We start from the raw sequence: 16025 nt of genomic DNA, 5'->3' as shown, positions 1-16025 counted from the left end.
ACCTGCTGCTTGTGGTTGTGGTGGGTCTTCTCCAGGTTGGTCCTGTTGGCCTGGGAGGCACGTCCAATCATCTCCTGGAGCGTCATCTTCAACCTCTCCTTCTCGTGCTCCACATTCCTAACCTTGATCCTCAACCTGCGGCTCTCCTGCTCCAAAGCCCTCAACCTGTGGTTCAGCTCACAGGATTGAGTCTGCAGGTTGGCCTGTGACTGAGCAACAGGCAGCACAACACAGGATCAGTGGAGAAGAGGTAGTTGGACACTATGTGGAACTAACTGACTGGACTGAAGTTTTTAGTATTGAAGGAATGAGCTAATGATGGAAAATGATTTACATTTACAGTTAGGCCTTGGGACATGTTCTTATAAAAAGGTGTGACGATACGTAATGTGCATTAATATATCTTCACACATTTTCCATTGTATTTTTTTTTCAGGTTGGCCTTGAAGGCTGCAACAAGATCAGGGGAGGCCAGAGAGGTATGGATATAATTAGGTGTACAGTACTAATCATCAGTACTAGCAATGAAGTAAAAACACTCCACTGCTGTAATGATGCTCTGTAACAGGGGTTCCCAAACCTTACCATGGCAAAGTCCCCCATACCACAGTAGATTCCAGCCAGTCGTATATGCCATAACATTCTTTCTGTGCACCCATTTCACATAGTGTATGTCAGTGCCCCATTCAGATATAGCCTATTGATCAACCGATAATAGTAGTAGCCGAATATTCAGAAATGCAATACCGGTACATTATTACGATGCCGTTCGGAACTAACGGTTAAGCTTTATTTTGGTATGCATTGATAATTCAATTAATTTATTTAGCTACTTTTTCTTCCAACTTGCCGCCCCCTAACACCCGCTCGCGGCATCAGCCCCCACTTTGAAAACCACTGTCTAAACTAGCGGTAGTTTGCATGTGCTCTTACTGCATTATGCAGATTAATTATCCTCTCCAGCTCCTCTTTGACATTCTTTTGTGACTCTGCCTCAGCCCTTTCCTGCTCCATCACAAAACGAGCAATCTGAAAATGTATTGGTACAAAAGGAGGTTTACGTCCTCATCACTTGTTTTAGCTTCAATGTTTTAAAACTAAATGACGAGACAAATGACAAGAAGCCTCACCTGTTAGTTAGGAAAATTTATGGATATTTTGGGAAATCTGTGAACTAATTTATTACCAATAGATTTTTTTACCATGTGTTCTTACAGGTGTCTGGACACACCTCACAATTTATCCACGGCCAAATCCAATGGGAATTTCCGTGACACCCCGTCAAAAGTTGGGGTGCACAGAAGGCGTACTGTATGTAAAAATTGGAACACGGCAGATTGGGGGGAAAGAATGCATAATGGGTCATAATGGGTCACTTCTAAAGTAAACTACATACAGAGACAAATGAACACATTTTTCCATACAATATTGACCTACCGAATTCATTTGAGGGGTATTTTTGGACATTTGACCACATTTAAACCCTGTTTTTCGTCAAAAACAGAAAAAAAAGGTCTTAAATGTGTAGAAATGTTCATTTTTTAAATCATATTTCCAAGTTGTGTCCGTTATCACCACTTGCTCTTCATTTCTCATTCACAGTATAACAATATACAGTAGTACATAGTATGGATTTGATTATTCTATTGCTATTAGGCTGAAATAAAAACCCAAAGTTTACCTTTTTAAACCCTTTAATGCCTTAGACTGGAACCCAGAAAAAAGGTTGCAAAAGGGGCCATAACTTCAAAGGAAATTACATACAGAGACAAATTAACATGTTTGACCATACAACACTGACCCAGTGAATACAATTGAGTGGTTTTGGACATTTGACCACATTTAAACTGCGCTTTTGGTCAAAAAAACGGCAAACAGTGGCTTTAAAAGTGTAGAAATTCAGTCATGTTTTCACGTTTTTGTGTGTGTCCGTTTTCACCTCTAACTCTTTATTTCTCGTTTAAAGGATGACAATATACAGAATAAGGTATGGATTTGATTAAGTTTAATGGTATTAAGCTGAAATTATACCCCAAAGTTTACATTTGTAACCCTTTAATGCCCAAGACTGGAGCTCGGAAAATAATAAAATTTGTCAGAATGTGGGATAAGTTTGGAGGTAAACCACATACAAACACAAATGAGCATATTTTCCCATACAATACTGACCCAAGAAATGAAACGGAGTGTTTTTTTTTTCCTTTTTTCCTTTTGATCAAATTTAAAGTGATAAAACTGTCAGAGACATCAGTGTGGTGGAGGTGCAATTGGGTGGGCGGTTGCTGGTCACTGGTAGCAGTTGGTGTGAGGTTAGGGGGTTGGTAAATTTCCTCGATGTTTTATTTCTGAGAGCTATGTACCTCTGAAGTATATATCTGTATATCGGTACGATAGCTAGTTGGATCACCCTCTTTGGTAAAAATGCCATTTGAAAAGAAAAGAAAGAAAACCGCCTAAGTTTTGCTTTGACCACTTCTGGCTGTTATTCCAGCTTTCTACAGCTTTCTAATTAAGATAAACATTTAACCTGATGGTTACCCCATCCAGTTTGTCATTTTTATTTGTTTCAAAATAAAATGACGTAATATGGCAATTCATGCCTTATCAAATCATACATAATTGCATCACTGCTAATAATAGTTTTTGTTGGAGATTAAAAAGAAAAAAAAAATTGTATCTCTGAAGGTAACTCTGTGAACTCTCTGAAGAAACATGCAATTTGCTGACTGTATTTCTACTACTACTAAAACTGGGGGACGGACAAGCACGGAAGCACAAATAGACCACAAAGACGCTGCTCTGCAAAAGCGGTGCTATACTGCCCCCCGCATTCCGAATGGCCACAGGGTGTAATGATCACGGTACGCTGCCGCGGCACGGCACGGTAATGGGCAGATTGAAGTCACACCATCTGTATACACTCTACGACCACTTAATTAGGTACACCTTGCTAGTGCTATGTTGGACCCCCTTTTGCTTACAGAACTGCTTTAACTGCCTTCAACGATACTCAGGTAGGCACTCCAACATAGTTCAAATGGTGCTAAAGCCCTTACTAAAATCGACCATGGTTTTACTATAGTAAAGTAACCATGGATTTCATGGTCACAAAAAAAAAAACATGAAAACTTTTTCACATCCATGGTGAAGTTCACTGAGTTGCAGGTTCAAATCCCATCCTTACCTCTCCCTACACCTTCATGACTGAAGTGTCCTTCACACAGAAAAATTAAGGTACCGTTGTGTACCTAACTCGGTACAAATGCTTGTCGCACCAGCAGCATCATATTGAAGAACAATTCTGTACCTTCCTATGCAATTACATTTTTGTAATTGTTTTTGTAGGATGTTGAATAAAAACTAATCATTGACATGGACACACACACAAACACATCAGTCTGACGCAAAGGTTTGAAGTCTTATTAAGAGTTTATTAAGAGTCGGCCTGACAGGCATGAGGCCAATACATGGAGCATCAGCTCCCAAATGGAGAAATGCATACACCATGAACACGCACACGTCTTTTGCATATACATCCTACTACACTCACACACACACCTTCGGCATATACACACACACATACAACACACACTCACAATGCATACACACCACGCACACACTATGCATAAACATTAACTCACACCCTACGCCATAATACTATTGGTCTCTCTCTCGCTCACACACACAGGCGCCTTTATTCATACACATACTAAACTCACACAAATTTTGCTCCAAGTGTGAGGCATTTTAGGCATATACAGCAGATTCAGCACACACTCATGACCTCAGACATGCACACACATACGAGCTACGCAAGCAGTCAGAAGGACATGCACACACCACCTGGTACACACAGCAGGCAGCACCGAGCAACACACCCGTGTGCGCGTGTGTGTATGTGTGTAAAGTTCATTTCTTCTAAGTCAAGCAAAAGCCATGCAGTTTCAGCCTCAAAGCAGGGAACTCTCACATGTACTCCTGGAACTCTCACTCGCTTGCTCTCTCACACACACACACACACACACACACACACACACACACACACACACACACACACACACAATATACCTTCTGGTCTTAAACACTGAACACACACACTACTCTGTATGCGAGTAACTTCAACATGAACTAAACTGGTCCACTTTACATACCGTATGCCTTTACATTTGAGGGGAAGTGTGTGTGCACACGTGTGTACACACTTTTATTGCAAACTGCTGATATGCCCAAAGGAATAAGACGCCACACACTAGACAGGGTGAAAAAAACGAGGGCAAAATAAAATAGTGAAGAACAAAAATTTAATTAAAAAAAAAAAAATCAAAAAGGTATAAAAGTTAAACCGCTTGCTCCCAAAATACCTTACAGAAACAGAACACACACACACAAACACAAAACACACGTGTGTGTCTTATTCACCTTGTTCTGGTAACGTTCTCTTAACTCTCTCAAAAAACAGAGGGAGGGGAAAAAAGTGCAGCCGTACAATCACATCAACAAAACCAACTAACATAAACACACAGTAAACAAACAAACGAAGTGAACCAATGAGGAGTGAGGGGGCGGGGCATCTTGTTGTCAAGGAGACGCATCATCATCATCATCATCATCTGGTTGTCATGGATACGCATCTCATCACCTCTCGGTGGCCTCTCCAGCCGGGAACGACACCTCGTCAGACAGCAGAGAGTCACCTGACACACACACACACACACACACACACACACACACACACACACACACACACACACACACACACACACACACACACACACGGTGTTGGTGTTAATGTACATGTCTCAAGCAGTGTAGTGCACCCCTGTCAGTATGGGTGTGTACAGTACACCCGTGTGTGTAATTGTGTATGCCATGGTACCTACCTGTGTCAGGCAGTGTGTGGGTGTTGAATGAATCCTCAGGATCTCCATCGTCTTCGTTTTCAGTGTCACTACTCATCAGGCCACCTACAAACACACACACACACACAATATGAATGTAACCATCAAACACGTATGTATCCATCCACTAAAACACACACAAGGCAGCGTTGACACGCACACGCGCACGCACACACACACACACACACACACACACACACACACCCCATACCGTCGTCGCTGCGTGAGGAGGAGGGTTCGGCCACGGTGAGTCTTGATTGGTGGGATTCTGTAGGTCCCGCCTCTGGGTCGCCCTCCACAGAGCTGTCAGTCAATAGCCCAGGCCTATCAGGAGAGAGGCGCACAGGGCTTCAGATCAAACACAACCTTTTGGTGTGTGTATGAGTGCGTGTTCATGTGTCAGTGTAAGTCTAGTTTAACATTTTTTTCTGAGCAGTATTTAAAAGGGACACTGTGCAGGAAATGGTCAAAAAAGGTACTGCAACTATGCTGCTCATTGAAACTGTGTCGCCTATTGCCAAATTTGACCTTTTCATGATAGTTTCCTAAGTAATAAACAAATATTTTCTAGTATGGCCCAAGTACAGTCATTTTTGCAAATAAAAATGGCTATTTCTGGAAATTCAAAATGGCGGACCATGGAGAAGATCCCCTTTTCATGTATGAAAAGTGCAATTTTTCCAGTCATAATGAATATTTAGAATTTCATGGTGGTGGTAAATATTCATGAAAAAGATAATATTGGTGAATGGGTAGCATGAATTCTGGAAATGAACAACTAAAAATCTCACACAGTGTCCCTTTAAGGCAATCTACAACATCTTGTTTGGCACTTCATCTCTTGGATTTAGAAATCAAGATCAGAAATCTGTATTGTAACACTGAAATATTCCCAAGCTCCCTGAGAAAAACACATGAAGGGAAAATGACCTTTACCAGTACTGGAGAGTAAATGGGTGTCAAGTATGACGGAAAATCCCTGCTGCCAGAAGAGCAACCAGTCAACGAATTGTCGGAAACAGAGGAGCATAATCTAAACTTTACTCTAGGGCAGGGGTGTCAAACTCAGGCCCGGGGGCCAAATCTGGCCCGCAGAGCCATTTTATTCGGCCCGCGAGATCATTTCAAATGTGTATTACAGTTGGCCTTGGCCCACATACACCATTAATGTATGGTGAAAAAAGACTTGAACAAGAAATTTGGTGTGTCACATGATGTGCAGATACATTTGAGCTATCATATATGATGGGAAAGGGTGTGTGTGAAATTTAACTATGAGTATGAAGCGCATGTACTCATAAATTAAGTCCAAATTTTAAAATAAATGTTGGGTTCGGCCCGCGACCTTGTTCCAGATTTTGATTTTGGCCCTCAGTCAATTTGAGTTTGACACCCCTGCTCTAGGAAGAGCTTGATGGTATGCGTTAGCCGCTTCTGATACGCATGTGTGTGTGTTTTATTCACCTGCGCGTCTTGAGTCCGTTGATTGTGTATAGCGTTCCCCCCTCGCGCTCCCCTGAGCTGCCCAGAGACGGAGGAGAGCTGTGGACACTACGCACCTTCACCACCACCCCTACACACACACACACACACACACACACACACACACACACACACACACACACACACACACACACACACACACAATAAAGGTCACTGCTGTGGGCTCATACAGAGGTGGTCTACGTTAGAACTGCAGGAAACACAGAAGCCTGTATGCTCGTGGCAAAAGAATGACCCTAGCAAGACATGTATGGAAACCATGGGTATAGGTATAGGTGTGTGTGTGTGTGTGTGTGTGTGTTTCTCACCCTTTGTGTTGTCTCTGCTGGTGTGGAGGGGTTCTACAGTGTGTGTGTGTGTGTGTGTGTGTGTGTGCGCGTGCGTTCCTGCGTGTTCCTCAACTTCTGTGTTGTCTCTGCGTGTGTGTGTGTGTGGTGATTCTACAGAGTGTGTGTGTGTGTGTGGTGATTCTACAGTGTGTGTGTGTGTGTGCGTGCCTGCGTGTTCCTCAACGTCTGTGTTGTCTCTGCGTGTTTGTGTGTAGTGACTCTACAGAGTGTGTGCGTGTGTGTGTACACCTCACCCTCTGTGTTGTCTCGGCTGGTGTGTGATGGTTCTGCGTTGTCGCCTCCCCTCATCTCCTTCTCTCCCCCCTCCTGAGCACGGCGCCCCGACACACACACTCCCCCCAACACACACACAGCCTCCGCCTTGGGGGGAGACTTCTTACCACCTGAGAGACAGACAAAGACACACGCAGGCACGCACGCACACACACACACAGTCCATTTCAGATAAACACAACAGGGTCTACACACACACACACACTAGAATACACTCGGTATTCAGTATTAAATGTGCCTATCTGAGGCCAAGACCGTCTAAGACTGAAATCTAATGATGTAACGACACAAAAAAGTTCCTAATTTGGCCGCGTGGGTGTGTTTTTCCTTGGAAAAAGCATGTCTAGTGTCTGAACGAGTGTGTGTCCTCATTGCATTTGTGTCTTGTGTTACCTTGAAACAGCATCTCCAGTGTGACCGTGTGTGTGTGTGTGTTCTCACCGCGTGTGTGTCGTGTGTTGCCTTTGAACAGCATGTCCAGTGCGTCGCTCTTCCTGCCGCTATCCTCCTCTTCCACAGGGGGCGATAGCTGCGGTGGCGTGAGTGCGTGTGTGTGCACGGAGGCTGCGCGGGCCTGTGTGAGCGGGGGCGTGAGGGGTGGGTGTGCGTCTCCTCCCAGGGCCTCCAGTTGGCCCTTCACGTCGCTCATCTTGCTGCGCACCTGAGACACACAGCAGCATAGGACGCATTAACACATTAACTACTTTTATGGCTTTGGTGAGAAATCTCACTTTTAACAGGGTTCATACACTTTTTCACCATTTTCCCCCATGACTTTTCCATAACCTTTTACTAAATTTCTAGGACCAAAAAAACAATGACTAATCGCCGGCGCGCGGGGTGGGGGCATATTATATTATATATTACATTATAAATATGTAAATATATTCATATAGCCTATGTTTCACTACATGCTATATTCTGCCATTATACTAGGCCTATATTTTGTATTACCAGTATATTAATTATATTATTCACTAATATTGCATTTTATATTATTCACTTCTGGTGTAGGCCTTGAGTAAGCAATGCAAATGAACAGGTCTATAGGAAATTAGGTTGTGAAATTATCATGAAGACAAATGTGTATTTATATCAACATGCCCATGGAGGTAGATGCTCATCCTGCCCAAGTAATTTAGAAAACATTGAGTCTACCTCTACACCTGCCTAAGCACAACAGTCCAAAGCGCCTGTAAGAATGTTTGTTGTCATTTGTTGTGGTCGTTGATGGAGCCAAAAAAAGGTGGAAAGAGTGCACTGCTCGTGGCATAGTGTGACGCCCACTCAACGAGATGTGACAGTGAGCCTCATTTTGTGTTGCAACGATCTGACTGATTTGAAACAAAGCTACATAACGTTTAAAACTCTTTTGGCGCTGCCGCTTATATTTCAAAACACTCGCGTCATGCCGACATTGGAAATTGTTTGGCTCGTGTCTACACATACTGTACGGATTTCATTAACCTTTCAGCGCAACGGACAAATTCACTGGCAGGTGCACCTTTGATTCTCAATATCAATATGTCTGGACTTACCGAATGCATAAAGATTCACTTGGAGCTGTATCTGGCAAATTAGAGCACCAAACAGGTCTTAGGGTTGTATTCCTTTTGGCATTAGCTACCGCTAAAACGCTTATAATTGCTAACCTGTTAGTAGCTGGAGGCAACACTGTAGAACTATCTCGCCCTTCAGGTGGCTGACAAGTGGCGCTTCACAGTCGGACACATCAAAATGTTCGTCCTCCTCTTGTTAGTCATTGTTGATAATCTTTAGAAAGCCATGCGTTGTTGAAGTTACATTTCACGACAAGCCGTAACATCGTTATTATTAGAAGTGTAGAACTCAGCTCTCACCACGCCTCACATAGGCCTACTACATCTAGCTCGTGCGTAATGATCTGTTGCCAGATGTGACTGATTTCCAGCACAAAAAATGCATGAAAACCATGTGGAGCCACTACAACCTGCCTTATTTGCAAAACACTCAATTTGGCAACAAAGCATGCACAAACTGCGCAAGACAACATTTCCATGACAACTCATGGCTATTTACATTTTATTACAGCGCGGCATCAAGTTCATAAAGATAATTGATGAAACACTAGATAGATTTCCATGACTTTTCCAAAACTTTTGACCAAAAAAAAAAAACGTTTTCCATAACTTTTCCAGGCATGGAAATAACTTTTCCAGGTTTTCCATGACCGTACGAACCCTGTTTTAAGTTCATGAATAGGCTGGACGGATCCACAAATGAGCTTATTGCTCAGATAGCAGATCCAAGTCGTGGCTCTGTGAGGTACATGTCTAAAATATGGGAACATTGGTATATGTGCCTTCACTAGCTTTCTTTTTTGTTGTTGTATTAAGTGTATGTATATAAATGTGTGATGTATTTCTTACTGATCTGTGTGCTGTATTGTCTCTTGTGGTCCTTGAGCCTGTAATAAAGCTTATACATACACAGCATGGCTCGCGAGAGGTAGGGATAATATGTGTGTGTGTGTGTGTGTTAGCGTGCATGTATACCTCGGCCATCTGGGCCTTGAGGCGAATGAGGACCCCTGAGTCCGGGGCTGCCCTCCGCACTGCCTGACTCCGCCCATCACGGTCACCATCCTTACGACAACCCACCGCACCTGACAAGGAGGAGAGGAGAGATTTGAAATATTTTTCTTAAAAACATCCATACCAATCATACGGTGCCAAAACACTGTGAGCAAACCTTAGCAAACCATTCTTCCCATATACTGTTAAGAGCTGTCAATGAGGATGCTTTCGAAAGTACTGGATCAGAGTGTGAATAATGGAATTGTGAGATGATGTTATATGTTAGCATGTCACATAAGCTGATATAAACTTGTGCTCAACACAAAGAAAGATGGATACATTAATTGTAAAGCATGCATTAATCCGTTCACAAATGGCACTTCTTGACCTGCTGCCGTGTTAGGTGTGTGTGTGTGTGTGTGTGTGTGTGTGTGTGTGTGTACCCTGGTTGCGTGTGTGTGTGTGTGTGTGTGTGTGTGTGTGTGTGTGTGTGTGTGTACCCTGGTTGCGTGTGTGTGTGTGTGTGTGTGTGTGTGTGTGTGTGTGTGTGTGTGTGTGTGTGTGTCTCTGTGTGTGTGTGTACCCTGGTTGCGTGCGTGTGTACCCTGGTTGCGTGCGTGTGTGTGTGTGTGTACCCTGGTTGCGTGTGTGTGTGTGTGTGTACCCTGGGTGTGTGTGTGTGTGTGTGTGTGTGTGTGTGTGTGTGTGTGTGTGGTGTGTGTGTGTGTGTGTGTGTGTGTGTGTACCCTGGTTGCGTGTGTGTGTGTGTGTGTACCCTGGTTGCTCCACAATGTGTCCATGTGGTGTCTGTCTTTAAGGTCCAGTAGTTGTATCAGTATAACCGGGTCGATCTCCAGAAGTCCAGACGCACAGCTAGACGCAGCCGCACCACGCCGAGACCCACGCACTGCAGAACCACCTGCACACGCACAGTCAGTCAGACACGCACATGCAGTGAGACAGACACACACGCAGCCACACAGACACACACAGGCACAGTCAGACACACAGACCGAGAGACCGACAGACAGACAACACATTGATTTCAGTCGGATGCCATTGCTGCTCTGACATTTTGAGACATCCTGCAAACCATCATGTGCCACCGGAATACCCAGTGCAATAACATGTAGAGGAGAAAGAGAGTTCTTTCCATTATCCAAACTCCAGTGTGTGTGTGTGTGTGTGTGTGTGTGTGTGCGTGTATCTCTCACCAGTGGCTCCAGCTGTGTCGTCAGCTGCATTCCTGTCGTCCAGATCCAGAGTAGCTCCGTACACATCATTATCACCAGACCTACACACACACACACACACACACACACACACACACACACACACTTAGTGTGTGTTACTAACATGGTTTCCTCATCGTTGTCGTTCTCCTCAGTGTAAAAATGGTAAATGGACTGCATTTATATTGCGCCTTTCCACTCCTTTGAGCACTCAAAGCGCTTTACATTGTATGCCTCACATTCACCCATTCACACTCACATTCACACACCGGTGGCCGTGGCTGCCACGCAGGGTACCACCCTGCCACCAGGAGCAACTTGGGGTTAAGTATCTTGCTCAAGGACACAACCACGGAGTCAGGCAGAGCGGGACTCGAACCTGCAACCTTTGGGTTGCCGAACGGCTCCTCTACCACCGCCCACAATGTTGCTGGTGTGTGTGTGTGTGTTACTAACATGGTCTCCTCGTCGATGTCTTTCTCCTCTGTGTTGCTGGAGAGTGTGTGTGTGTGTGTGTCTGTGTCTGTGTCTGTGTCTGTGTGTGTTGTTACTAACATGGTCTCCTCGTCGATGTCTTTCTCCTCTGTGTTGCTGGAGTGTGTGTGTGTGTGTGTGTGTGTTGTTACTAACATGGTCTCCTCGTCAATGTCGTTCTCCTCAGTGTTGCTGGTTGCCGTGGAGCTTCCGGATGTGGAGCTGCCGTCCAGAGGAGTCACACACACCTCCTCACTCTCCTCCACCTCACACACATCCACATCCAGATCCCCGTCGGAGAGCTCCTACACACACGCGCACACGCACGCGCACACGCACACACATACACATACACACACACACACACACACACACACACACACACACACACACACACACACACACACACACACACACACACACACACTTTCAGTTTAGCCATGCAAGTAACTGGAAGCAACTATAACAACAAGTCACATGTATTAAATGGCAACAATGGACTCATCTGAAGACAACAAACATGAGCCCCTACATTTGGTTTCTTCAGTGAGGTTTTAAATTGGACACTTTTCCCCACTCACGTCTGGCGCCATGTCCATTGTCAGCTGTGTGTGTGTGTGTGTGTGTGTACCCTGATGTCTGACATCATGGTCAGTGTTGGTGTGAATGTAATATCTTTTGTTGCGTTGGTGTCGTATGACTCTCACACACTCCAACATTAGTGTCGTCCTGTTGGGTCGCTCCCCCTCACACACACACACACACACACACACACACTTGTCGTCCCATCTCTCTCTCACACACGCATGCGCGGACACACACTATTGCTTACGTTAGTGTCGTCCTGTTGGGTTTTGTCCTCTTCATCTTCCTCTGTCTTACTGGAAGTCACAACCCCTTCCTCTTCAGGACCCGCCTACACACACACACACACACACACACACACACACACCAGATCCCTGTTAGACAGCTCTTACACACACACACCCCCATTTGCTCACCCTTTGTTGGTTCTGCAATCAAGACTCTGGTACACACACACACACACACACACGTACACACACACACACACACACACACACACACACACACACACACACACACGCTCGCACACACACACACACACACAGGGTCTTTCTGTCTTAACCACTCACAAACCTCTCTCTCCCCTACCCTCTCGTCCTCAGTTGGTTCTGTTGCAGTGAGTTCTGAGGCCTTCTCCGGTCGGTTCTCTCTGGTTCCGCTTCGCCGCTGGTCTGGACTCTTCTCATTGCGGAACAGCTGCATTGCCAGACGCTATACACACACGCGCGTAGACACACACACCACACACACACACACACACACACACACACACACACACACACACACACACACACGTGTTACCACTTGTAGATGGTGTATCTGTTGTAAGTAGCTGCTCTCAGCTGTGTGTGTGTGTGTGTGTGTGTGTGTGTGTGTGTGTACCTCTTGAAGATGGTGTATCTGCTGCAAGTAGCTGCTCTGTGCTGCTTCTAGCTGTCCGATGTACCAGCTCTGGTCTCGACACTTCTGGAAGAACGTTGGAGAGCGCACCTGGTACCTACACACAACACAGGTTGTTCTTACAATCGAGTCGAGGCCAAAATTATAAATTATAAGCACCTCTTAGAAAATTAGACATCCCATAGGCATGGGGAAGGAAATACACCATAAAGGTTAAATTAGGATATTTAATTGTTCCATTCGTTAACAAATGTTTAAGCAAAGAAAGGGGAAAAATATGATGCATCCAAAATGATTAACGGTGTGTACCTGAGTATGAGTGTGTCGTTCTGGCGGTCCAGGTATCCTTCAGTAGCCAGCAGGTCCAGACGGAAGAAACGGTTGTAACCCCAACACTCTCCCACCTACAAAGACACACACAAATGAATGGGGTTTTATTTCTGGTGAGTTAGAATTAAACTGGTGAGTTAGCACCAAAATGTGGCATGGAAATATACGGGGTATATTGAAGAGTGAAGTATGGGGCACCAGATCAAACAAACAAAAACAGCTGACGGCAAAGCATCAAGGATATTCGGTCTTCCAGAACTCCCATGCAATGCCTCTGCCATTGACTTCAAATGTTAAACGCATCATGGCAGTGATTAAGACAAAGACAGCCCTAACCAAGTATTGAACATTGACATGTTATGTAGAAAGTACCAAATTTCAACTGATGTGATGTGACCCGAATTTGTCTTTTTTTCTGAAGAAAATTGTGATTTTATTACAATATTCTAATAATGCGAATTCCTCAATTCATGTTTTTTTGGAGCTGGAAGGCCAACATATACAACGTAAAAAATAATCAATGAATGATTGGAATAGTTCAAAAAAATAGGGGCAATGCATCTACAAATGGAATTATGGAAATAAATCAACTTTTTTTTATTCTAATGATATGGCCAGTACCTCTACTATATAGGTTAGGGGGCCGGAATTAGGAGACAGGCAGAATTAGGAGATGGGCTCAGACGCCTAGGCTATAGCATTGATTGTAGTATGCTAAACAGCTGAGTGGTATGGTGCTATTAATAGCATTAGTAGTGTGTTGCTATTATTATTAGTAGTAGTGTAGTATGGGTAGTGTAGTGTAGTTTTAACTAGTAAGTTGCTAGTAGTATTTATCTATTTTATTGTAGTATGGCGCTATTAATAGTGTGTAATAGTAATAGTTGTGCAGTGTGGTGCTATGAGTAGTAGTATGGTAGTACTACAGGGCTTTTACTGAACGGGGAAATAGGGGCGCTCCACCCTCATACCTCCGCGGGTCCACCCTCATACTTCTTCTTTTTTTAGATATATAAATTACTTTTTTGAGCGCCCCTATAAATTCCCCCCCTTCACCCCCGCAACCTGCCATGATGCTCCCTCATGCCAAAAATTCCTAGAAAAAGCCCTGTACTAGTATGTTGCTAGTAGTAGTAACAGTAGTGTAGTGTACAGTAGAGTTTTCCCACCTCAAAGTCGGATGCGAACTCGCGTATGATGTTCTTACTGGGATCACTGGAGCCCTGATGGACCATCTCCACACGGTACTCATACCTGCGAGCACACACATGCGCAATATGTGAATAACAAAATCGTCTTTTCAGAAATTTACTAAAAATAGGCTACATTTCCATTGCAGACAAAATGTGCACACATTGCTTGAGAGTTCCTGCTACACACACACAAGCACGCACGCACACATGTATTGTGAATAATGAAATGTCTTCTCATACACTTGCAGAAATAAGCTACCGGTACATTTACACAAGAAAGATCTAACGGGCACATCGTTTGACAGTTGCTGCTACACACAAACACACAACTTACTTGGAGGTTTCCGAAAGTCCAGCAGACAATTCCAGAAACACGGATAGGTAGTTCCCCCTCACTACACCATTACCATCCTACGCACGCACACACACATACACACACACACTTTTTAGTTACAAAGCATAGCACATTTCACAGATACCAGCACCATACGATAGCGTTACAGTTAGTGGAACTTACAGTAAATCTTATGTCTTTAGGTGTGTGTATGTTCTTATAGGGAACACCTTAAGAGTGAGTGTGAGTGTGTGTGTGTGTGTGTATGTGTACTTACAGGGTAAACCTTGAGTCTCCAACAGAGCCCTGAGATCTGTAGAGGAGGGCTGTACACAGGATCCGCACGCTGACGCAGAGTACTGCAAACACACACACAGTTACAGTCATGTGACTAAAATGGTTACAAATGCAGTAAGCATGCATGTCTGTTTCATGATCGAGGCAGCCATGGTGTAAGGGTTAGGGAGTTGGGTTGTAGATCTTTCATATTTTCCTCTCTTCAAATCATCCTTACTAAGTTTTCTGCATTCATGTGACCAGAGCACTTGCTTTCTTGGTCGTTGACTTGAAGCAACAACAACAAAAAAGTCTATACGCCTGCTTTAATACCTCTGTTCAACTGTGGTTTTCTCCTGAGTCCTTTATTTGTCTTTTATTTATCATTTCTTTTTAGTGTTATACAAATATATATTTTTTTTGTTACTTGCTGATTTTTTCCAATAAATCAATTTGGGGTAGAGACGTTGGACTGCTTAGCCTGTAGTGATGAAGAGCTCTAATGTGGATGTGTGACTGTGTGTAATGTATGTATTTGATGTTTTTAGGGACCCCCTCGAAAAAGAGATTGAACATCGCAAGGGGCTATCCCTTAATAAAATAATTGAATTGAATTGAGATCACAGGGTTGCAGGGTCAATCCCCAGCCTTACTTCTCCCTATATTTCCATCCATGGCTAAAATGCCCTTAACCAAGGCACCTAAACCCACAGTGCTCCAGGGACTGCAGTGCAACCAATAACTTTTACTGATAATAACTGTGCCGCTTTGGATAAAAGTATCACCTAAGTGTAATGTACTGTGATTGTTTTGGTGGCGTGTTATTTCAGTGTGAAATGAAAATTGGCATGTCATGTAGTCAGTATGTTTACTGAGGATAGTTCCTGAGCTAGTGCTTTACATTACATTAACTTGTCATTAAGTTCACTTCTTAGCATTACAAAAAAACAATTTTAAACTCACCTGAAGCTGGAGAGCACGAACACACTCGAGTCATACGCCGGCACCAGCTCACTGGAAACACACACACACACAAACACATTAGGAGGCACAGGTGGGGCAGGTGTGTGTGTCAAGTCCTAGTCAAGTCAGCTGGTACAGGTGTAATAACGGATTACTGCA

The 16025-nt window shown here is 44.0% G+C and overlaps 1 protein-coding gene across 4 annotated transcripts in view; it reads right to left on the bottom strand.

Annotated features, from left to right (window-relative positions):
• Nucleotides 1-4314: 4314 nt before the first annotated feature.
• Nucleotides 4315-16025, bottom strand: part of trim37 (tripartite motif containing 37) — a 22690-nt gene continuing 10979 nt past the window's right edge. For 3 of the 4 annotated variants that reach the window (XM_063203597.1, XM_063203598.1, XM_063203600.1), the window contains 18 exons: nucleotides 15867-15917; nucleotides 14905-14986; nucleotides 14628-14704; nucleotides 14270-14354; nucleotides 13080-13174; nucleotides 12753-12867; nucleotides 12444-12581; nucleotides 12118-12201; nucleotides 11442-11590; nucleotides 10794-10873; nucleotides 10355-10498; nucleotides 9559-9668; nucleotides 7466-7685; nucleotides 6985-7134; nucleotides 6363-6471; nucleotides 5110-5222; nucleotides 4881-4964; nucleotides 4315-4694 (listed from right to left, as the gene is read on the bottom strand). In XM_063203597.1, coding sequence (XP_063059667.1) covers nucleotides 4636-4694; nucleotides 4881-4964; nucleotides 5110-5222; nucleotides 6363-6471; nucleotides 6985-7134; nucleotides 7466-7685; nucleotides 9559-9668; nucleotides 10355-10498; nucleotides 10794-10873; nucleotides 11442-11590; nucleotides 12118-12201; nucleotides 12444-12581; nucleotides 12753-12867; nucleotides 13080-13174; nucleotides 14270-14354; nucleotides 14628-14704; nucleotides 14905-14986; nucleotides 15867-15917 — 1945 coding nt within the window. In that variant the 3' untranslated portion in view covers nucleotides 4315-4635. The remainder of the gene's footprint in view (nucleotides 4695-4880; nucleotides 4965-5109; nucleotides 5223-6362; nucleotides 6472-6984; nucleotides 7135-7465; nucleotides 7686-9558; nucleotides 9669-10354; nucleotides 10499-10793; nucleotides 10874-11441; nucleotides 11591-12117; nucleotides 12202-12443; nucleotides 12582-12752; nucleotides 12868-13079; nucleotides 13175-14269; nucleotides 14355-14627; nucleotides 14705-14904; nucleotides 14987-15866; nucleotides 15918-16025) is intronic. The other variant, XM_063203599.1, reaches the window with a different exon arrangement.

This window comes from Engraulis encrasicolus, chromosome 7, assembly GCF_034702125.1.
Source record: "Engraulis encrasicolus isolate BLACKSEA-1 chromosome 7, IST_EnEncr_1.0, whole genome shotgun sequence".
Lineage (NCBI taxonomy): Eukaryota > Metazoa > Chordata > Actinopteri > Clupeiformes > Engraulidae > Engraulis > Engraulis encrasicolus.
Note: the sequence above shows the minus strand (reverse complement) of the source record. Positions and strands in the feature narration are given on the sequence as shown.